The following is a 25410-nucleotide window of genomic DNA, read 5'->3' as shown; positions in this document are numbered from 1 at the left end:
CGAGTATGAATAATGAAACATGTTGCAGTTGTCCCGATGACTCATTTAGCATAAATGGTGAATACGTTGAGCTGTCTGCTGGGTAAAGGAGGAGACAGTCATCAACTAAGAGGACAAAAAGGCTTTGTTTGGAAATCAGTCCCCAGTATGCAGTTTTTATTAATTTTCCTTTTTGTTTGTTTGTTTGTTTGAGTTCTTTCAAAAGTTGCTCAGTGAATCTAAATGTCAATTCAGAGCTGCTTAATTTATAGTTGTTGAAAAGGCCATGATGTCCCCCGAGTGGCTGATATTTAAGTTTGTTCTTATTTTTAAACTTAATGCTACTTTGTTTACAGCCACCTGCGAAAGAAATAGATTAGTAAATCTCTTTGTTGTATTGATATTGATCTACAAAAAAAAACATTGCAGTTGAATTGCTTTGTAAATTCAAAGTTACACATATATTGAACATCTAAGAAGGATGTAGTTTGATACATTATTATTAATACATCGTTATCTGAACACACTCATTTACACAGTTTCTTTCTGATGTATACATTTCCATCCCCCTTTATCCTGTTTCACTCTTCTGCTGGTCAGTACTGCAACACATATTTCCTCAAGCATATACGATAAGTACCGTTTCATTATGTAAAGTATTTATTGTTTTTTTTTGTACAGAGTAGCCTCCTATGCACGTACAGTACACATTCAGTTGCAGAGATCTCAACCATGCATTTTATTGATCGCTGTTTCCGTGTGTGGGTGCTGGAGTACAGTTTGTGTTCGACACTTGTCTTTAGGCATCTAATTTGTTTGACTATTGACACACGAGGAATAGAACTGGATTGGAAAAAATATGTCAAAACATGCACGACCTATAAAAAAATCTGAGGTGTAAAAAAAAAAGAGGAAAATTTGTGTTTAAATTTGTTTTTTAGCCTAAATCATCTTGGATTTTATATCACATCAATTGCACCAGGGTATATCTGTAAAGGTATGAATGACAATAACACATAAATGCAGTCATGGATAAAGCTTTGTAGTTCAGCCACCATAATACTCTGGCGCTGACCCACATCTGCCGTTAGACGGGTAAGGCCCAGCTGTTGCCGTGTATTATCTCACTGGCTGACCCTGATGTTTAATGTTAAAAGCAAGACAGAACATTATCACGGGGCTAATCCAACCGAGCAATGGCAAGAAAGTTAGCTACAACATACATTGTAATAATAATAATAATAATGGCCACTAGTCCTCTGACTCACTGTAATGAATATTCAGCTGCCAACCTTGCCCCCATTCTCTAACTAGTTTCACCTTCCTCAGCAACCACCACTGCTCTACTACCTAGAGTACAATAAGAGTAATGACTCCTCAGTGATTATTATTAATTCAGTGTTGCTCGAGTTTGGTGCATGTAAATGAAGCAGTGGGCGTAGAGAGCTATAGGTTGCCTGGAGAGTTAGCCTGAGTAATGAATGTATAGTGCCCTATTGGACCTGTGTCTGTTTTAGTAAAGTTATTATGTTGACAGTTTGTTCAATGTTCATAAGGGGAGGGCGTTGTGAGTGGGCCTAAACTATAAGCTTATAACTTAATCTATTACGCAATAGGAGATCTCACTATATAATGTGTGAGTTTAACTTCCGTTTGCTGCCCTCCTTTTAATTAATCGTCAGCCTGCGTATGTAGGTTAGGCAAACACCAGGATTTTGTTAGTGGCTCTTCAGTGCAGTCATATTTCATATTATATTGTATTATATTTATTACAACAACAGCAGCAGCGGTATTTGAAAGGAAGAGGAATGTACAACAAGGGAGAAAGTGGTGTGTCAGAGGTTTTGGATTCAAAGATAATGTTGATGATGATTAGAATATTGATCCTGATAACCCACCTGTTATAAAAGAAGCAGTGGAAAGCCACCCACTCATTGTCATTAGTCATCATCGGCTCCCTACAGCCCACTGCAGTACAGTACATGCTGCCACCCATGATTTAGCTCTCCATCCAGTTATGAGGGGGTGTTAAGCGTTTATTATGCAGCCCAGTCCGAGTCCCAATGAGATGGCAGAATGCTGCCCGATCGATACCCCTCACAGGAAGTCAGGTTAATTTATTTTTTAAGGATTTGTTTGCATCCCTCCCCCACCCCCACCCCCTCTTGCTGCAGGTTGTGATGCAAGCTATTTCCCAGAGATCTGCAGAGTGATGTTTTGTCACTGATGCACACATACACCACTGCACACAGGCAAAAGTACTGTACAGTTAGTACATGCATGCTAGGGCTGTGTATTGGCAAGAATCTGGTGCTAGGATACATATCATGATACCGGGGTAATGATTCAATATATTATGATATATTGCGATACTGTAAGCAAGGCGATATATTGCGATTTTTTAAAATTTTATTTTAGGAAAACTGTCACAGTGTAAAGAACACACCAGAAATAGATCATTTTAGAATAGGCAAAAATAAACCAATTATACTGCATGCAAAAAACTGCATGGATTTGATTATCATAAAGTGGGCATGTCTGTAAAGGGGAGTCTTGTGGGTACCCATAGAACCCATTTTAATTCACATATATTGAGGTCAGAGGTCAAGGGACCCCTTTGAAAATGGCCATGCCTGTTTTTCCTCGCCAAAATTTTGCATAACTTTGGACCATTATTTATCCTCCTTCTCTGCAAGTTAGTATAACATGGTTGGTACAAATAGATCCTCCTAGTTTAGTTTACAGTTTTATATGAAACCAGTATCTTCACTCTAGCTTTAAAACCGAGCCCGCTATAACTTCTGAAAGATTGAAGAGCAGCGGGCTGTCAGATTTTTAAGAGGTTAATTAAAAGTCTATAGTGTTTTGGAGAATCAATACAGTATTGCACAACATTATATTGCGATACTCATGTGTATCAATATTTTCTTACACCCCTAATACATACTGGTGCACCATTTTTGTTTACTGTATTCTACTGTTATACTGTTTTTGTGTTTTACAAAACCAATTAAGCTGTTTTCTGCTGTTTTCTTTGCTGTTTGAACAAGGCTCGGGACTCTGACAATACTAGCTGTGAGAGCTCGCTGATTGATGGTGAGGCTAAATTGTGTTCATTGGGATCTCAGCTAGCAACTATGTGTACAGCCTGAATCTGCAGGGTTTCTATATTGTTAGTGTTTGACCTTCAGATCTGACCCACGCCTCATGTACAGAATGCCCCCCACTTTGCTCACCTCAACCCCTCTGAATTTTTTCATTTCATTGTTGTGACCTTTTACTCTGTGTCAGTAACTCTACCTTTATATCCATCTTTCTTTTGTGACTTCTCATCTCAGCGTTGCACTCATAAAAATATAGTCCTCCATATAGACATCGTATGGCTTCCAGCTCCGTCGGGCTTATTTATAACAACACGTGAACGTAACTGCATGTGCACAGATACACCACATGCTCAGTTTAAGCTACAAGCCAATAGCTTCAGACCTACTAGCATGTGCATTACACATACAACCCCTGCATATCCTCTGGCTGGCAGACAGCTGCGGCTCTGCAAAGTGCAGAACCAATGTTACGCTTTCCTGCCCAACTGCAATTAAAAGAAGCCGAATATCACTCTTTTCTCTGACCGAACGGTGATCTGATTTGTGTAAGACAGTCGCAAATCACCATGTCAAACCACTTATCATCTTCTAAATCGATTCTGGATTTACATATAAATAAAACATATCATCCTCATCCATCAGTGTACGCTTGAAAATGTGAGGCAGAGATGAATACATTTGTTATCACTCTGATCATTTTGGTCACCACTCATCTGTATTGATTTTCACTGAGCATCATCAATCAAGGCATTTATAATGGATGCCGTCTGAGAGCCCATATCTCCCCCCAGGGAATTATCACCCCTAGCTCAGGTCAAGCAGAGATTTGATCTATTGTCAGTTAGATGAATTGATGTTTTCCTCTACAGTTACCGTGTTTTATGGGCACAGAAACAGAGGGGGAGAAAGAAAAGAAACGGTAAAGGTGAATAGGGATAGAGATAAGTCTAAAGTAGTTTAGTGTCAGCCCTCAGGACTCGAAGCTTTTAAAATATTCAGAGCCATTCTCCATCACCTTTTGCCCCGGTTGCTTGTTCAAGAAAGGAGTGAAATTAAATCAATAGCGGTGCCAGTGCCGGCCTCTGTGCCAGGCATCATCCAATATTTATACAAATGAAGCTTCATAATCTCAAATGTACCCAACAGTTGCATGTTTAAGGGGTTGTGAAGGACTCTGAGGGGGTGAAAATTGAAGACGAGAGAATTAAACAGGTCTATACCCGCATCACGATGCCCTGCCGTACACACTGCAGTCATTTGCATTCACCTGATATGGCAGGTTATGATTAACAGCTATGTTGAGTCTTAAAGTGGGACGCCCTTGGTGCCATAAATAAGAAATGGATCATAAATCCCACATGGCAACTTTAAGCCATTATCACTCCCCAAAATGCTTCCCCTTAAAAAAAATAACCACAAAATGTAGTGCTTTTGTTACTTGAGCACTTACATGAGTGCATGCAGACTATTAATTTAGATGTTCCCCAGAGATAATAGCCAGAAAAGCATGAAAGTACATTGTGGGTATATTGCTCACGCTGCACCTTTATTTTTCATCCTACATGGGCCACTTCCTCAGACATTGGTTGGATGTTAGTTACTGATACAGGGTCCCTTTACTGTCACAGACTGCTGCGGTCCGGTTCAGATGAAAACTCATCATTCAGCGCCATTTGGCATGGATATGTGTGAAGACAAACTCCTCGAAACACAATTGTGATCAAAAACTCATGTACAAATATACAGACATGCTACAGTTTTGAAAACTGACTGATGAATTCCATGTTGATGACATTTTTGAAGGAACCCTTATAGCTTATTGTTTGACATTAAATTTCTCCCATGTATTTAAATTCTAATATATTATAAACATGAAATGCATGTTTACTAACGCTTGCATTTATTGAGGAATGGAATAAGAAAATAGTTTCCATTTAGTGACTCAGCTGCAAAACCCTAAATTCCTAGCATATCCTTCATATTAATACGTGCGATTAGTGTGTGGTGGGATTTTACCTGAGAGAAATCCTATGAGCTGTGGGAGGAAAATAATTTGATATGTATATACTGCTGCTGACTTTGTCAGTCCCTCTAGGATTTGACAAATCTTGTGATTACAAGAATTAACACAAATTTAATCAAATCTTTTTGAGAGCTTGCACTTTTGTCCAATCTGTGCGATATTTCCACAAAATACTGTAAACACGTCTGCCCGTTTTAGCTCATAACGAGCCTTGGACGAATGAAATGAAGTCCTCAACACCAGCAAAACTATTTTGTTCAGACACATTATTCCCTGAGGGACATTCGCACTTCTTCTTCTCCCAAGTTCCACTGATTTAAACTCACCAAACCATCTCTAACCCGACCAGTTCTTACCTGTTTTTCTGACCCTTTTGTTGCATATTGTTCAAAGGACACCAGAACACCAACTGCAATTACAATGTTGTTGATACGTTTGAAGAGATAACGTTTTACTCTTATTGGAACTAATTATGTAATGATTGTCAGTGATTTCTTAAAACATTTTTATTCCTGCTGACTTACAAGTTGTAAACATTATCTTAATTTATCGCAAAATAACACAAAAAAATGATGCAAATTGATGCATTGAATTTTTTTCTCAGAAAAGCCGCTGCAAATTCAGTATATTGATGTTGCCCCCCCCCTGCTGTGGAGGTTTGCAGAGTATGGTGCACAATAGGTAAAATGCAGCCACAGTATGAGAATATGCACACTAGAGAGCAGTCTGTTCCCTCTTTCTGCAGTCGTCGTGAGCCTCCATCTCCCTCTCACTTCCCCCCACCTTCTCACACAACATACTGTTCATGTCAAAGGACCCAGGAAACACAACATCTGTCAGTGCACTAATTTACACAATGAACACCAGAGGAAGAAGGATATATATACACCTCAAAATGACCTTGTATTGAACAAACATTTTACATCACATGAAAACACAGTGAAGAATATGTGCAAATCTTCCTTTTTAAGCTGCTGGATAATTTCTTCAATGATTCTGACACAATTAGAAATTGTATTTTTGATTTCAGTATGCATGGTTTTGATGATTGTTGCCTTTAGTGTGCTTGATTCAGTGAAAGGAGGCGTCGCTCCTCTGTGAAAGCCAAAGAGTGAGACGCAATGAGAAGCATAGCTTTAGATCTTTGACACTCTGCTTTCTTTACTTGGATGGTGCACAACTAGTGATGTAATAATATGGAAATATGCTAGCCGATTGAAATGCAATAGATCATTTGAATCTATGCTCAGATAGGCAATGTGAAGGGGTAAAGAAACTACACTGATAGCGAGCCAACACATCGAATGATAAAACAACAAATATGAGAGTTAAAACAGAGAAGAGATCTGAAAGACCATGAATTTTACATTGGAGATGAGATGCAGATATCCCTCTGCCCCTTTTTTTTCCGTATTTCATTTTTTTGGTACGACACACTGCAGAGACATGGCTCCCCAGTCCACGAGCGCAAAGACTGCGTCTATTGTCATTCATCCTTTCTGACAGGCTTCTCACGTACAAATGAGTTTACTGTGAATAGCAATTCATTTATTTAAACATTTTTTTGTAGTTTACAAAAGAAATAGATTATCTCGTATCATTTTTTGTCCACATTTGCACTTCTTCTTTTAACATATTTTACACAGACTTTTATTTTTACATTTGTAATCCAACTTAAACATATTTTTTTAATATTTTAAATGCTTGTCAAATATCGTGTTTACCATAATACAAATGGGTATTTTTCCTCTTTTTTTCTTCTTATGTGTGTCCCCAGTTTCTTTTTAAACAATAATTAAATGTCCTGAAGTAGAAAGACACATTAAAGCTCAAATATCCACCCATGAGAGAAAAGCCTCAGTGCCCACAATGTATTCCTCTCTGTGTTTCTGTAGAACATTAACAGGTCCAAAAGTCATGGGCCCATTATGCCCTGTGGCCTCAAATCAGCTGTAGATAGCAGTAGCAGTAAATCCACCGCGAAATAGTCCGCCGCATAAAGTACACTCCTTCCACATCACAGTGAGAGTAAAAAGTGTCCAAAAAGATCCCTTTATTCCTTCTGTCCCGCCATATTCCCCTCCCTAGTGTATCCAAAAAGGGGATTTACTGTATATCCAGATAATCACAGGTAAAGACGTACTCACAAAGCAGGGTCACACCTCACATTCCCGAGAAGGTTGCTGTTGGCAAGTGCAAGAGCCATATTCATTGATGATTACCAGAGCTCCCTCAATGTGGTTGGGCTTATAGTCAACATAGTACTCCGGTGTGGAGATCGCAGCCATCTGCTGCATGCTTTGCTTTTGCTTTTGCTTACGGCGCTGACTGCTGAAGCACTGCCTCAGCTGTCTTATTCCGGCTGGAAAGCACTTCCATGCCACATACAGCATGAGCACAATGATGAGGAAGGAGAAGATGAGCGCCATGGTGCCTGTCACCACCTTGTGGATCTGCATGGTGCTCTCCAGGTCGTCATGGCCCACTGTGACAGTGAAAGTGCTGGTGACCACCTCGCTACCCTCGTAAGGGTTGGGGGTAAATGGGCCCAGGAAAACAGAACCACCCTGGGCCAGATCCCTTGTAGAGGCGTACAGGCCTGCTGTAGTTACCTCCATTGGGGGGTCCTCACATAGCTGAAAAGCATAGACAGCATCCAACACATCCTCGCCCTGTGCGGTGTCGGGGCTTGAACACAGCAGGGAATTGTCACGCTGGCCTCGGAAGGCACTCAGCCAAGAGGCCAAGGCACACACGTTGCGACTGCACTCCCAGTCATTCCCTGCCAGGGTGATGCTGTCCAAAGACGACCACGAATCCAGGATACGCTGGTCCACGTAGGTCAACCGATTGGAGTCCAGCATCAGCACCTTGAGGTTGGGTGCGCTCTCGAAAACGTGCGGCTCCATGTACTCGATTTCATTGGCCGATAGGTCGATCTTCTCTAAAAAATGCCATGTCCAGTCCAGTGTATTGACAACAACAGTGGCACGATTGTTGTGCATGTACAGAGTACGTAAAGTGATGAGGCGAGGGAAGTGGGCCAGGTTGACTTTAACCAGCTCATTGTGCTCAAGATGCAACTCAGTCAACTTGAAGAGGCCAGCGAAGGAGTTTCGTGCTAGGCTCTGCAGTTGGTTGTATCCCAAGTCCAGAAACTGCATGCTCCGGCAGTCTTGAAAAATCCGCACTGGCACAAATTTGAGAGCATTGTAGCGCAAATGCAAATTGGTGAGCTTTCTAAGGCCGTGGAACAGGTCAGGCTCCAGTGCCTGCAGCCTGTTGTATGAGAGGTCCAGGATGCGCAGGTTTGGGAGGGGCCTAAAGGTACCATTTGGCAGAATCTCAATCCGGTTGCTGCTGAGGTCTAACTCCTTGACCCGTCTTAGCCTGTCAAATGCACCCTCCTCGACAATGTCAATGTTGTTGTGATCTAGGTAGAGCCAGGTGAGCTGTGACAGACCAACCAGCTGGCCTTCACGCAGCTCGGTCAAGTTGTTCTCTCTCATGGACAGGCCCATGGCGCTGCTCAGATTGCGGGGAATGTCTGTGAGGTTGAGCCCCTCGCAGTACAGCAGCTTGCTGTCGCAGCGGCACAGCCTTGGACAGACCCCCTCTACCAAGGGGACCGTTCTCAGAAAAATCCCCAATAAACACAGTATCAACCCAGGGGGCTTCTTCAGTGGCCACTTTAAGTACAGTCCAATTAGAAGGAAATCCATTAGCATAAATATCCAGGGATGTCTCTGAGAAAATGTCCATTGAACCACTCTGGATATTGTTTTTGCACCTATCACATCATATTTATAATCAATTTAATAATCTGTTTCGTTCGTTTTGTATTTTTTAGCTGTAGACGGTGATATTGTATTTCTTTTACTTTGTCAACCGAGGGGATCCTTGTCGAAAATACAAAAGGATAAAGGGCAAGTCTCTTTGCTTATGTTAGGTATCAAGCGGTGGGTGGAGAGTCGAGAGGATGAAAAAAACAAAATTGTCCTCATTGATCGATCTTATTTGAAAAGATTCCTACTCACCCCTATCCAAAAGCTGACAATCTCCATTCAGCGTCTCGCTTTGTGCCCCGACACTAATTATGTGCGAATCTAAAAAAGACCCCACTGTGGTACAAATTCTCCCCCCCTCCCTTCTCTCTTTTCAGTGGACACCAGATCCTTGGCAGGCTTACAATGTCTTAGTTCTCCTCAAGTGAAAGAGCCAGAAAGAGAAGGAATCCAAGTAGCTTTCAGCTAGATGGTAGGAAGTGCAAGTTCCCCTGTCTGCATGCATGAGCTCTGTCTCTTTCGCTCCTCCGCAGTCCTCTGCTGCAACGATCAGAGGCAAGAAGAGACAACCACAGAAAGAAAAAAAAAAGACCAAGGAAAAATCTTTTCAAATATCTGCCTTGCTCATTTCTCCTCCCCCTTCCTGCTTAAGTTTCAGCAGATCTGTCACCACATATTATCGTCCATCTCTGGAAGCAATCACTGACTTGTAAGGTTTAAATCCATTCAAGCGGGTAATCATGCTTTCAGTGACGGATGCAGGGGAAAAAAAAAAAACAGGATTTAAAGAGGTGAACCCTGTTCACTGCTGTCTTGTATAACAGTATTCCTTGTCATCTCAGTGGCTCATCTCGGTTAAGAAGTCGCTTGCATCCCCCCGTGGCTCGCAGTTTTCGTTCACTCCCTTGCTCTCCGGGTGTTTTCTCAGCCAGCTGGAAGAGGCTGCTGAAGGCTGGTGCTGGTAGGCAGGCAGGGGCGGTAAATGTGGGAAGCAAAGGAGCGCGCAATCCCTTGCAGCAGAGCAGTACACTGACAGTGCATGCAGAAGCACCTTCTGTTCACTGAGTGTCGTAAGCCACTCACAATTCAGAGTGCTCGCTCTCTTTCCCTCACTCCCTTGCTCTCTTTTCCTTGATCGCTCACTCGCTTTTTTCATGCTGCTCCCCTCCTCTTCCTCTCTCTCTCCCCTCTTCCCTCCTCGCTTTTCTCTTGCTGTGTTTTTCTCTGTGCCAGAGACATTTACATATTCAGTATGGGCTGGGCTTAAACCAGGAGCTTTAATGAAGCTCTCTCTCTCTCTCCCTCTGTCTTTCTCCCTCCCTCCATCCCTCCCTTCCTCCTTCACTGACTGTAATGAATTGGGCCATATAATGTCTGCCTCCTTTGACGTTGCTGTGAGAAAGCAGTTTTCTGATTTCAGAGTTGCAAAATAACATTCATCCAATGAACGGAAGGGTGTCCTCTATTTGTTCCACCCATTTGCATATATATGTATTAACAATCAGATGAGTCCGAATATAGGAGAACGGGAAAAAAAATAAATAATTATATAATTACGATTCACCATATTCTCCCTGAAAATCACAACTATATCCACACAACACATCAAAGTAATTTATTGCAGTAATGATGATACAATTTAAATGAGCTCATCATTTTATGCCTTATGATTTAAAATATGACTTTGTGTAATGAATCAATCTCTGTCTATTGATATTCATTGTTGGTCAAGACTGGAGTATGACATTCTTCATTCGATCAAACTGTCCTGTAGCCAGGCATTTAATGTCATTGTCAATTATGGCTAGGCTATCCATTCTGAATACAGATGTAATTGCTTGCCACATAATATTAGCATTACGCTATAACATAAATATTCTTCTCTGAAGGTCCGCTCTCGCCTTGCTTTGCATTTTTCTGGAATCACTCCTAGCCTTGTCATCGTTCTCCCATTAATTTTCAAAGACAATGAGCTGTGACAGCGCCTTACATTCCTCCTATCAGCCAAGTTTCTTACCATCTGATCTCTGAGGTCATTGCATTTGTACTGACAGATGCCATAACTTTGATATCAAGCCTCCTTGTTCATTGTTTTTTTTTTTTTTAAAAGGAATAAATCAAAGATGCTGACGCATCATTCCCATTACTTTGGAAATGTGGTCTTGTAAAACGGTATGGGGCTAAAGCCCAGGTTTGTGTCATGTTTCCACAGATGTCGCTGTGTCTGTTCGTGTGTGTACTATAATGTTGTTGTTTGTTTTGGAGCTGGTAGTATCGCATTAGCATTCGCTGTATAATAGCTGTCTAACGGAGACAGAGCTTTCTATGAGGGCATTGTGTCCATATAGTGTATTTTACTGGCAGAAAAGCGCCCACGGGGCGCCGGGGAGCGCTTCATCCCAACGTTTCATCCAAAAGCCCTCCGAGCGCTTTTTTTATGTTTCTGTGAAAACAATATCTCAACAACATATCACCACTCTACCAACGCGACGTTAACAGAGGGTTGACTGGACTGTACAGCTAACAAGCTCCCAACGCATATGGTGATAAAAACACAACACTCACCAGCGACATTCAGTGTCCGTCCAATCTGCTCCCACAAATGGGCTTTTCGGTCTTTGTTATGATAATGTCTGCCTGATATATCATAAAGCTCTGGATAGACAGATATGGTCAAAACAAGCTTTTCCTCCATTTTCTTGGTAACTATAGTGACGAGTCCCGCCGGATGATTGGTTGCCAGAAAAGGAGTGACGACAACGTCACCAGCGCGTGAAGTGCTCAGAAAAAAGACGCTGGGGCAGCGCTTTTTTTCCTCTAGAGTAAGAGTAAAATATAACAGGTACTAAATCAGGAGAGTTATGTTATCCTGCTCGGTAGATGATTAGATGACATTTCATCAAACAGAAAGAATCCCCACCCAGTGGTATAACCCATTACTGCAACAACACCACAGGCCTTTCTGACTGTTACACTACCAGTATTTAAAGCTGTTTATCTAACTAAGCTTTACTGAACAAAATAATGAATCAGATGTTAAGATTTGGGGTAGATTTCTGTTGTTTATTGTATTATAACCTCTGAATGCATGTGCAGATATCTTATTGGATTACATAAGCATGTAAGGTCGAGCGGGCTCACACATGCCAATGTATCGCCAAATGCTTTTCGTATGCATGAGTTCTACTAGATATGATGGGGTACAAAGGTATTTTGTTCAATGAAATTACCAAATATCTCTCAATATTCAACTCATCAATACTCGTCTCTCATCAATGTATATATATCTTTTTTCTCAACATTTTCCTTTTATTCTTTATTAACTTCTTTATCTGGCATCAGTTGTGCAAGTTTATACAGAAAGCAAGTCTGTTTTTGGGCAAAATAGATTTTCTGGCTGCGTCTATTGGAACATAGGCTAGCTTGAAAATGAGGTGGGAGTTTGGCTCTCTATTTGATTATAATAATTATACCAAGGAACCACAATTACCTAACAGCCCTGTACTTTGCTCTGACCCTGTCTGGCGCTCGACAGCTTAAGCTTAAATATCGCAGCCACCGCTAGGGACTTCACAATCCTCACATTAATGTTACATTAAAAGATCTGACAAGCTATTACACTGATAGTTACTTTGATTGAAAGCAAAGATTTTCTTTAGTTTTCAGCATCACTTTTCTTTGGTTGATAACATTGTTCTGTGATTTTCATTTTATTCATAGTTCATGGACAAGTCAAACCTCTAATAGAGTCATTGGAGGGATGTGAACAGGTTTAATTAAGTAAGAAGTTTTGTCTGAAACTGTTGAATATTTTTTTTTTATTCCACCATGATCATTGAAGCACTTGGTGAAGGTATGACAGCGACAAAGATATATTGAACACCAAAGCAAAAGAAAGACAAATTGTCCTTCACATGATCTGGACATCTTGAAGTTGGAATCATCTCTGCTTTGCCTTTGCTATATTCCCTCTTAGCTGTAATGGATGACTACACCATCAGCTAATGACTTGGTGCACTATAATGACTTGACACAGCGAACAGGAGATGAGAGTATCCAGACCATCAGTTTTAAGACTTTAAGAGCTTTGGCTCCCTGCTTTGGAGTTAAGGTCAGCACAAGTGTGAGTGAAAATGCGTCCGTGTATGTGTGGGTGAAACACACAGGCCTACTGGCACGCTCACATGAACATAGTCACATAAACAGATACAGCCATATTACAGATTGATGGCTGATAAGGATAATTAATTTTTTTTTTTTAAATGAATAACCTTTGCGTAACCTTCATTTTGTTTCTCTCTTATCATAAATCATCCGCTTTCAATTTATGTTTGAATGTAATTCATTATCAGCATCATCAGCAAGTAGTTGTGCCTTGCTTTGTGAAATGGAAGGAAGAGCTCTGTCTTTTTTATTATTATTGCTTTAAAAATGGATTGTATGATTTGCTGTGCAGCAACCACCTAATAATGATTTTGAGCTTTCACTATGTTTTTTTATATATATATACATTTGAGAGAATCATCATTTTCTGACTAGTCACATGACTCTAAATTACTTGATTTAAGAGTATTTTTTACATTCTGAGTAGTTGTGTCTATTGAGCACGGTCGCACTAAATGGCGTATGGCACAGTAATTCCAACCCGGTCTTACACCCAACTCGTCAAATACCACCGTTTGGTAAGTGCCCCTCGGCATCGGATACCGACGTACGAAGACACCCCGTGGCATTATTCGACGGACAGAGCAAGAGATGCAATATTAAGAGCGTGAGAGTCCGCTCAGAGCAGATGGGAGGGGAGTTGGTCAACAAATACAGGAGACCACTGTTCGTAGCTCATGTGAAACTAAAAGTAAACGTTGACTTATTTTGTCATGAGCCGTTCGTAGAAACAATTTTATTGACACGCCATCATTTGAAATGATGTTTGCGACGTGTTTTTTAAGTGACGTGTTTTCCGTACTTCTGTTACGGTATGTATTTTCCTTAGTTTATTCTAAGCCCAACCAGGATGTTTTTCCTAAACCTAACTAAGTGGTTTTGTTGCCTAAACCTAACTGCGGCCGTCACCATACTTTTGTTGCGTGGCGTACAAATGACACATGCACAGAGGTTTACAAATGATATGCAAAAAGGCTAAAATTAATGGAATATCCTTGTAACATTGTGCTATTTATACGCCTTCCCATGAGATCAGGTTGCTATTGACAATAAGGAAAGCATGAAGATTTTAATCTGTGCGTTGTTATGCAGATAATTATGTTATTCTTTTATCCAGGCAGTGGTGCTGCACTGCTGGCTTTTTTGCCCTAAGTGAGTGATCGATCTTGAAACATGAAGTAAAGCCAAGTAGTATATTTGAAGAAAATTAAAATCTCCATCACTGGTGGGTAGTGCAATGACAAGAACATGATCCCTCACTGGCTTCCCATCTGACCACTTCTTTACCTGACTTTCAGAAGACAAGCAGTCTTGGGTCAAAAGTTCAGTTTATGACAATGTTGGTCAGGGCTTGCTAGTTTTGTTAGAATATGTTGTTATTGTTGCGTGTGTAATCAAACATGCACAATTTAAATGGAGTTCTAACCTATAAAGCATGATTTCATGTCCTCGGCTAATTATGTGATCATTTTATTTGATCGTCTTGGATAGTTTTTATGATAAGATGGTTAGAGGTCGTGGTGTATTGTCAGCACACTGAATTGATTTGAGGGATCAAATAAGACTCGAAATTATCAGCATCTATGATTACAGGCCCATTATTTAAATCATTTATTGAATCAGAGGACGCCCGACTGTGTGAGCCCAACAAAACAAGGCAGATGATGACTAATTGGCCCGCTGCAGAGATAATGTTGATGGGCAGCTGGGAAAGGGGTTGCGGTGGGGGTCGGTGCAGACACTTATGCCGTGGTGTGGGTGAGGAAACGGCAAGAGATGATCCTGCATCTGCAATTGAGTGCGACCTCCAGCAGATGGAGTTTTTTTCTCAGTTTAAAAGGGTCACGAGTGGACAGAGAGTTAACATTGAGCTTATTCATTTCAGTTTTAGTGCTTATTTTCCATCTCCTTTGGTACTTTAGATGACATAATCCCATTACATAATCAGCAACTGAGGATGAACTTAGGAACGAAGGAAATGTACTCAAAGATAAATTGAGATCGCCGTGGGCATTTCTAATTATTACCATCATAGTCTTATCTCAGATATATATCAACTAAATCAAAAGTGTGAAGGTAGTAACCCCAGTGAGGGTTCGTGTTAGTATACATCCTGGGTTTCTTAGACTTCTTATGATTTTAAAGGAGTTGATAATAACTGCGGTAAACCTAACAGGAAAAACATACAATCATAACGTTCACTGGAGCATGTGACGGGGGAACATGGCTATTAACTATGGGTTACAACTCCTTGAAGCATGTTTTATGTGATACAAAGTTTGCTTCAGTGAGCACCATTGACTGCTCAAACTGAAAAATCAATATAGCGTATCCTCGTGATTTGCCCATGTTTGAGGCTTTACAGTAAAAGTTTGGGTTGATGTATGGACAGAGGATTTATGGCGCAAGATGGATGGTAAGCCTGGCAAAGATCTAATATTTTGTCCATGATGTGAACACGTGGATCCGCATATATACCCTATATATATCAAGACAGGAAAAAAAGGATTAAGAATCTGTCTGAAAAGGCCAACATGGGTAAAGCAAAGAGAGTGTGTATCATCGTTGGTGGGAAATAAACTGTGTACCAATAAATCTGGGGGTGGCTTTTGGAAGCAGCATGATCTTAAATCGCCTCTAGTTTTATGTTTCTCTCCCACCACAAAAAAAAATAACGCTCTGCACTGTGTAAATTGGGCAGCCATCATAAAACATTTTTCAACTTTCTTTATTGAACACAAGCTGGCCACAACATGTTTAAAACTTTAACTAAATGTTTGTCCTGTTTTTCTAAACCCCCCGCTTGGTATTTTATGTCATCCTTCATATCTGAGACAGCTTGAGACATTTCTTCTTCTTCTTTGATGATTAGTTTGAACAGTGAAGCTTTCAGTGTCGGTTTGATAAAAGACATTGCCACTTCAAAAAATTCCAATATACAATGCCTTGGCATAAAGTCGGACAATCCGGTGTCCATATTGCTATTGCATAGCGTTGAGTTGTCCTCTGCTTTCAAGTATCTGAAGTGTCTGACATATTCTAAACCACAGGCATTTAGCATATATACTGCATTCTTAGTATTACATATAGTTTTTACTAGATGGAATGGAAAAAAATAATCAGTAATTATTTGTCCAGTGTTCTTTGGTTTTCTTAAACTTTACAAATGAAGTGATAACTCTCCTTTACACCCCATGATATTTAGTATTAATCAAGATTCTGGCTCTTTTTTTATCTCCCAGTTTCAGTGATCATGCGTCCACCGAAGCCTTTTGCTCTTGCGCTAAGCGTCTTAGTTCAAGGTTTGATAAATTGCTTGCGCCCTCAGGAATGCTGCTTTCCATACGCCAGATGTACTAAGCTGCTTGGTGCACTTATGGCCTCCCTGTTGCCTTGAACATGTTGTCCTTCGTTTCATTGACTTGGTGTTTTGCCCACACTACCGCTCTGTTGTTCACTGGTCTCTGTAAACTCTACCCATCATAGTGTGCAAACATTCCAGGTGGATGGCTGCATCCTAGATGCTGAAACCTCCCTGTCGGACCCTGGCAATCAGCCTCATTGTAATGTTAGGTTAAAGAGTAAACTGTGCCTCTGAACCCTATCTCCCCTGAGCTACAGCGACATTATTTTGCTATTTGAAGGACCTGGCTCGTTGCATGTATTCCTAATAATGTGTTTACGGAGCGTATATTTGGATTTGTGTCGAAAATATCACAGTTTAATTCAGAAGGAGTGATAGAACAAAAAAGCAAGATGGTGGGAGAAAAGGGCAAAGATAGAAACGTAAGCGAGCATGTAAACAACAAATAATTGTTGCAGACATTACAGATAGATAACAGACAGACAGGATCAGTAAATATCTATAGAGAGAAATGAGAACGCTTCTTAGTCAACCAACAAAGCACTGTCAAGCAGACAAACACATGTAAACAGAATACCCAAAGGACATACCTATATGTACATTTGCATAGAGAAGATATATCAACAATTGTGACACTGCTGAAAGGACTGAGTTTAAGTAACCTATGCATTACTGATCATAATACTTAGCAGTAGAAAGAAAACTGTAAAGCTAATATGTAAGAAAAAAAGAAGGTTGAAAGGAGAGATCGGTAGATGAGAGCTTTGCCAGCACCGTGACAGTCTGACGTGACATCTGCATTAATGCTGATGCTGCAACAGACCAGGTTTTGATCTCCTTCTCCATCATAAACCTCCATGGTGAATAAGACCTTGAGATATTTGAGCTCCTTCACTCGGGGCAAAAGGTCACTCCCAAACTCAAGGAATCAATCCACTATTTTCCACCACGTCCACAACAAACAGCAGAGATAAGATCTTGATAAGATCTCACCAAACCATTCAATTTCCACTCCATCTGACTTTTATATACAACAGCTGTCTTTGGAAATTAGTTTCCTGTCTACGCCACATTGATGAGTTGTATTGAACACTTGTACATTATCATAGACATTGTATTTAGTATGCTTACAAATAGAAATGGTAAAATAACTAGTAACTATCAGGGCGTTGTAGGGGGACTGACTATCCAGGGCCTCGATGGGAGATGGGTCCTCGAAAAGCCTGGGATGAAAAGTTTGTTTTAGTTTAGCATAAGTAAATTAAAATTGGCTGAATAAATCGGTTGAGATACTGAACTTTGAATACAAAAAAAGTGGCAGCTCTCTGAGGTCCCTCTCACCCCTTACAAAAGGCGCAAAATGGCTTAGTCCGCCACTGCACCATAGGATTCGTCTCTAAACGCAGCTAATTGAGCCGAGTGACTGCTGATGCTGGAGCACCAGCGACATACACTGAGTCATGTCTTTCCCCAAGAAAGGGAAATCTGGCTTCCAAAAATAAAGCTAAATTAAGAACAGGGAAAGAAAACAGCTTTTGACTGATTTCTTTCAAAGGAAAGGTGAGCACAGCACAGTTTAAAAATGGTTTAAGCTAATATCAGCAGCTGTTTAGATTGAAGGCAGTCGGCCAGGAATCTAGCTTGGAGCCTATTTGAATTGTATAACATAAATGAATCAGTATCATAAATTAATCAGCATCATAGCTGCAATGGCATACGACATATCTATCAGCATTAACATCATGAAACACATGGCCCGTGCGGCAGGTCCGTCATCATCTCCTCGTAACGTTACCGAGGACATGAGACAAGGTGAGCCCATGAAGTGGCCACTAAAAGTTATTACAAGCAATCATTTGACATTGAGGTGTCGCAGACCTCGCAGTAAAGACTGTTCAACTTTGGAGCCCCTTTCTATAAGATAGCATGACATGTTTGGTATCAATGGATTCATTGAAATCTCAAGATTCAGATGACACCACTGGCTTCATATGCTATGTTCAAATAATAAACCTGCAATGGGCTTCAAAAGACCGTAATGTTAATGCCAGATGACCCATCATCATTTACAAAAGGTTAAAAGTAGGCCATGTAAACCAAGAACGGAGGAGAATAATTCCAATTTTCAGATCGTGGCGATCAACGAGGCAGGCCGAGTCTAATTAGGATATAATCTATGTTTCTATTTTTCACTTTTAGATGGTTAAATTGTGTTAGAAATAGGCCTACCAGTAGGCTGACGTTTCATTGTTGGCCTAAGACAATTTAATTTAAAAGCTATCTGGTCAGATTTAATTATTTTCTTCATAAAACAAGATTTGATCTTCAAAAAAAAAAAAAGGAGTCCTGAAGTGGAGGGCGTATCATAGTCAAGGTTAATATCGTAGCTATATTATGAGCTGGTTTAGAAGCTATGTCAATCCTATACACAACTTGCTAACACTGTTTAAGAAAGAGGATTTTCTGCACACTGCCTGTGACTGTTGCTGGGGCTGAACGGGCTTTCAGAAAGTTGAAACTGGTGAAAACTACCCGAGATCAACAATGTCCGAGATGGACTGAGCAGCTTTGCACTTCTCTCTCTCTCTCGCTCCATTGAAAGCCAATTAGCAAAAAAATAGGACTTTAAAGATGTCAATGATTTTGCTAACAAGACGACCCAACCAATGAACTCCAACCTCATCTGTGTCAGCATCAGTACCCTAAAATGAGAATAACTTCACATTTTTAAGATTGATAATCTTATTCTAAGCATGCTTAAGACGTTGTGTTTTTTTTTCCAGCTTTCTAATTTTTTTTTTTATTTTCCTTATAGGCCTATGTAAATGTTAAATGCAAATGTGAATCAAATTTTAGTGTTACAAATTGTACATAGCACAGCACAGCACACAGTGAAATTTAGCTACTGCATGTAATCCATCCTGGTATATTAGGAGCAATGGGCAGCTACTATACGGAGCCCAGGGAGCAGTTTTAGGGGTCGCCGACCCTCCGGTTATCAAGCCAAGTCTCCTCGGATGGATCTAATTCTGCCCTTATGCTTTTGCTAGCACTTGTTGGAAAGCTGTTTATTTTTGTTTCTGCAAATAAAGCATGATTTTATTGAAGTCTTGTTCGATTGGTATTTATTATTTATTATGCATTGAGCATTTTCTCAATGTAACTTGGTATTTTTTAGCTTTGTCTTATACTTTTGGAATGATTAATACTTAAAGCTGAAGTAGGCGAGAGTGGATATATGATTAAAAAAAGTTATTTTTATAAATAACTAATGGCATCTGCAAGATTTCACAGACCGAAGGAAAACGATCAATCAGAGATGAGCTGGAGCCTTCCCGTCTCTGAGCAGCTGTCAACCACTCACCATCTCCGATCAAACGGTACAACTAGGCAGCGCTGATCAAATATCAATCAATATTCTGTTACTGTAATGACTATTTCTCTCCTCAAATGTATTCAGAAACATCTTGTAGTGTACTGTTTACCTGTAAAAACATTTGTGGCCCGGCAGCCATGTTGAGATCTGTTGAGGAAATACCAAGCACCGCCCACCAGCCGGAGCACATCCAATAGGAACGCTCTCTCTTACATGACCTGTGATTGGCCAAAGTCTCCAATCACGGGCTAGATTTTTTAAAGCCTGAAGACAGAGCCATGAGGAGGTGCAGAAGTCTAGTTTTATCTCAGAACACTTGAATTACAATATTCTGTAAGGTTATTATGTAATTTTTGCACAATGATGCCTAAAACATTCTGCCTTCTGCAGGTTTAAGCATGAGACTCCAAGAAAACCTATTTTAACCATAGTCAAAGTATCACACCGTAATTGTAGGCTACATTATGTTGAGAAAAGAGGGTTGAAACGTGGTGATATTTCAAACTGAGCAGACATAAGCACATATCACATATTATTATTACTTGTTTAATTGTGGTATTTATCGTTCGTTCGTGAATTATAACCAGAGACACATTCATGTGTACAGTTGTTGGCTCAGTTATTTGTAAAAAAAATAAAATAAAAACATGCGTGAGAGACATAAATCAAGAGAGGGAAGGGGCCCGCAGAGACTGCTTATGTATAGGGCACAGAATTTTGTGCTACACCCCTGGTGATTATCAAGGTTTGTGTGTTGGATTGTTTATTGGAAGAGACTCAACAGTGGAAGCGCATATATATGTGTGTGTGTGTGTGTGTGTGTGTGTGTGTGTGTGTGTGTGAAAGAGAGAATTAATATGGGTCTAAATCGCTTCCAGCTATGTCCAAAGCGAGGTGTTCCCCGTTGAGAGAGACAGAGACGGTGATTTCGCCATGTCACTACTACACACAGCAGTCACACTCCCGGCGTTAGACATGCTTTTATACAGAAACAAGATCAGAATTCTTCACCCACCACCACGGCTGGGGGTAGCAGCTACCTGCCGCAGCCAGTTTTTCCACTCGGCTCTGGCGGGATGGTGTGTGTGGGTTTTCCATATGGAGTATTTAATTGAATTACGTGTTTTAACATTTACTCTTAGTGTTTCTTTATGTTCCGCCTCTAATGCTTTTGGCTTCAGAGACTACATCAAACGGCTCTTGTGACTCGGCTCGATCTGCCAAAGGAACTTTGTTCCGCTGTCAGATGACGCAGAAATCCCGCTGAGAGCCACCAAGCCCATTTTCAAAACCCAGCTCTCTGGAGCAGCATGCCCCCACTTTTGAGAGCCCTGACCACCCTGGCATATTGCCTCATCCAGAGCCAAACAAGCCTCTACATCCTTCATGTGTCCACTAGCCTCTCTCATGTTGGGATGAAGCAGAGCAAAATACAGCGAACAGAGGAGTCTCTGATGCAAAAGGCTGAAACACTTGTAAATTTGTACTGAAAATTACTTTTGCCTTTATCCCTCGTGTCCGTACTACAAAGTAAAGTAAGAACGCCAGCTTAGAACTCGGAATAAAACTCCATTAGAGAGCAGCAGTACAAAGGACAGATGAACCTTGTAATACAAGAAAGGGCCTTGTGTTTTCACATTGGAGGCATTAAGTCTTACATCTTGAACCTTGAGTTGAAATGAGTTGAATTGTTACTCACAAATAACACTTGATTTGTTAGCAATGCACATTCAGTTATTCTGTACTATAAACTCTTTTTGCTTTCCTTTAACCAAGGTTCTATTCAGCCAGTCATTGTGCGCACAAGTCTGCATCACTCTTTCAATCAGCCATAAATACGATGTAAAATGGCCTTCTGATCAAGTGCTGATTTTTATGTAAATGTGCTCATCATTGCTCTTTTTGTGAGATACATTCATATACTGTACAAGTAGCAACATGCAGAGAATGTCCAGGTATTTCCCAGCAGCAGTTACTACTGTTTATAATAAGAGGATTGATCTTTGAAAAATGATGTAAAGAGAAAAGATCTGGTGTAAAGGTTGATGCCAAAAACCACCCTGCTGCTCATCTGGTGTCAGAGCCACAGGTGGTGGCGTACACTGGAGCTCTCTTTCTCTTTTACTGATGTCTCACCTTGATCATAATAATTAGTTGAACGATGTCAGAAAAACAGGATGACACTGAAATACATTACATACACTGCCGGGGGTCCCCCAAATATGCCTTTTGACTTTGTAGTGAAACTAATGACACGTTCATCATTTTACACTTCAGATTGACCAAGAAACATACACCCATATACAGTATATATATATATATATACATATATATATATATGTATATATATATATATATATGTGTGTATGTGAGAAACTAGAAGGAATCCATTGGTACAATGTCATACTTACGTGTCACAAAGGAGGTTAAATAACGCTCCAAACTTACGCTAAATTTTGGCAATGAAAAGCTGGCATGGCCATTTTCAAAGGTCCTTGATCCTTGACCCAAAAATGGGTTCTATGGGTACCCACGAGTCTCCTCTTTACAGACATGCCCACTTTATGATAATCACATGAAGCTTTGGGGAAAGCCATAGTTAAGTCAGCACACTGACACACTGACAGCTGTTGTTGTCTGTTGTGCTTGAGTTTGCCATGTTATGATTTGAGCTTTTTTTTATGCTAAATGCAGTACCTGTGAGGGTTTCTGGACAATATTTGTCATTGTGTTGTGTTGTTAATTGATTTCCAATAATAAATATATACATACATTTGCATAAAACAAGTGTATTTGTCCACTCCCATGTTGATAAGAGTATTAAATACTTGCCAAAATATCCCTTTAAGGTACATTTTGAACAGAAAAAAAAGTGTTGTGAATTTGCGATTAATTGCGATTAATTATGGACAATCATGCGATTAAATATTTTAATCGATTGACAGCCCTAATAATATATATATATATATATATGTATACTGTATATTTATATATGTGTATACATTTAAACTACATGGCATTTTTCAGAAATACAATATGCCAGCTCATTGCTTTTACCAAATAAAAGAATAGTAATTGGTAAATAAGTCATATCTTGTAATACAACATAATATCTCATTCTTAATTATTACAAGATTATCTCAATTAAGACCTCATAATTATCTCAAAACTATGACGTAATAAAACACAAACACAAGCAGTCTGCAAACGAACAGTTCCAGATCCCAATCACCAGCAGCATTTTGACCAATTTAATAAATGATGAAAATGAAATATCTTGGATTGTTAGAGATTATGACTGATTTCTCATATTAAGGAGATATTGAATAATCATGAGATATTTTTTTTTCCCAAGTGTAATGCATTTCCATAGACTCTTCCAGTTTCAAGAATTGTATTCTCATTTTGCAGAATGACATGTCAGATGATGTACGATAACCCTTGTACCAAGACAGCAACCACCATGTATGATATCACCATACCCCATCATACCCCATCATAGGCCTTCATGGAAGACATTTGACCAAAAAGCATCGGTGTAATAATACATCTAATGATGGCACCATTCCGTTTAGCTGCCTCAGTTTCAGGGTCCTGGTATTTTGCATGCTTGCTCACTGTCACAGTTTCAAAGCTTACTGGGACACCTGAATAGAACAGAGCCGTCCTTAATGCCATTTGTAACACTTGTTGTTTTTATTCTATGACAAGTCAGAATGTCCGCAATAAAAAGGTCTATTGAAAGCACCTTTTTGACATTTATTGTAGTTGTCTAAAATTGCCTTGAATTTGTAGCAGTTAATTATAACAAACAAATGAGCTCATAAGGGATGTTGCATAGGAAAGGACTTATGGCAAACTAGCATTTAACATTTATAAAGCAAAGTGTCGGAGGGTCCCCAGCAAATTCTCTTTATGGGAAGTGTGCACACACAATGTTTATAAATGAGCTCCCTCTACACATATTATGAGAAATAAAACCGAATGCCTCCTCCTCTCTTCTTATGCACAAACACGTTTGATAAACATCCTCAGACATTTTTTCTTCCCAAGCCTGAGGTGTAGGGTACTGTTTTGTACCAGTAAGGTGTTATTCCTCCAAGCTCGTCAAACTAGCAAAGCAGTGTAAACACAGAACCGTGTGCCCCAAGCGTGGTGTCTGCCCGACGAGGAGCTACACTAAGAGATCGAAAATGCAGTCTGAGTCGTTTCAGAGTAAAATGCACTTGTTGTGTTGAAGGAATATGTCACCCGGTGTAACAGTATGGCTCTTTCATGTTTCTTTTAATAGGTTTGGGGTGACAGTGGAGTACGGTGGAGAGGTATATACTATATAAGGCTCTGGCTACACTGACAATATTTTGTAGGACAAATTAATTACTGGTGTTAGTCTCTCGAGGGGAATCTTCGATAATATTGAAAAGATAAAAACAAAAATGCTAAAATGCCAAGTCTTGCTTTGCAACATGCAGCATAGGAAGCAACAAGGGTCAGAAGTTTCTATTTGAGTGGAATTCAGTAGTTAGTAGGGTTGGGCGATATGGCCAAAATCTTCTATCATGTGTAGGTCATTTCATATCGTGATAACAAATAACGATATTGCATGTTTTCTGGTAATTCAAGAAATGAATAGTCAATATGAAATAACCACATGGTAAAGCCTATTTTGGTGTACTCCTGTGTGAATTAAATACTGACAAATGAAAAGTAGAAGAGTATTTTCTCATTTTAAGAACTTGAGTGCAAAATAAAGTAAAGTTTAAAGTGAATATATGTATAGAGAGAAAAGATATAAATAGAAACAATATAGAAAAATATATGCGATAGACATTTTTATATTAATTTGACGATATATATCGTCTAGGGCTGTCAAAGTTAACGAAAGTTCGTTTTAACGCCACTAATTTCTTTAATGCATTAACGCCATCAGCATTCCGGAGATTGTAGCGGGCTGAGTTTTAAAGCTAGAGTGGGAATACTGGTATCTTATCAAACTATAGGGAACCTAAGGAATCCATTGGTATCAACCATGTCATACCAGCTTGTAGCGAAGGAGGCTAAATAACGCTCCAAACGTACGATACATTTTGGCGAGGAAAAACTGGCATGGACATTTTCAAAGGGGTCCCTTGACCTCTGACCTCCAGATATGTGAATGAAAATGGGTTCTTTGGGTACCCACGAATCTCCTCTTTACAGATATGCCCACTTTATGATAATCACATGCAGCCTTGGGGCAAGTCATAGTTAAGTCCACAAACTGACAGCTGTTGTTGCCTGTTGGGCTTGAGTTTGCCATGTTATGATTTGAGCATATTATGCTAAAATGCAGTACCTGTGAGGGTTTCTGGACAATATTTGTCGTTGCTTTGTGTTGTTAATTGATTTACAATAATAAATATAAACATATATTTGCATAAAGCAAGCATATTTGCCCACTCCCATGCTGATAGGAGCATTAAATACTTGACAAATCTCCCTTTTACATTACATTTCAGGTACATTTTAAACAGATACAAAATGTGTGATTAATTTGCGATTAATCACGATTAATCATGGACAATCATGCGATTAATCGTGATTGAATATTTTAATCGATTGACAGCCCTAATATC

The 25410-nt window shown here is 39.9% G+C and overlaps 2 protein-coding genes across 9 annotated transcripts in view; one reads left to right on the top strand and one right to left on the bottom strand.

Moving 5' to 3' along the window:
- Nucleotides 1-25410, top strand: part of ctnna2 (catenin (cadherin-associated protein), alpha 2) — a 382091-nt gene that overhangs the window by 227128 nt on the left and 129553 nt on the right. The window contains exon 8 of one of the 8 annotated variants that reach the window (XM_074630006.1): nucleotides 19353-19529. The exons of the other annotated variants lie outside the window; for them this stretch is intronic. Within the exon in view, the coding sequence (XP_074486107.1) occupies nucleotides 19353-19469 (117 nt within the window). The 3' untranslated portion in view covers nucleotides 19470-19529. Of the gene's footprint in view, nucleotides 1-19352; nucleotides 19530-25410 lie in introns of those variants that run through there. 8 annotated transcript variants of the gene reach the window in all.
- Nucleotides 105-10202, bottom strand: lrrtm1 (leucine rich repeat transmembrane neuronal 1). Its single transcript, XM_074630010.1, has one exon. The coding sequence runs from the start codon at nucleotides 8832-8834 to the stop codon at nucleotides 7263-7265; it is 1572 nt and encodes a 523-aa protein (XP_074486111.1). The 5' UTR covers nucleotides 8835-10202; the 3' UTR covers nucleotides 105-7262.

The sequence above is a fragment of the Sebastes fasciatus genome, chromosome 3, assembly GCF_043250625.1.
Source record: "Sebastes fasciatus isolate fSebFas1 chromosome 3, fSebFas1.pri, whole genome shotgun sequence".
Lineage (NCBI taxonomy): Eukaryota > Metazoa > Chordata > Actinopteri > Perciformes > Sebastidae > Sebastes > Sebastes fasciatus.
Note: the sequence above shows the minus strand (reverse complement) of the source record. Positions and strands in the feature narration are given on the sequence as shown.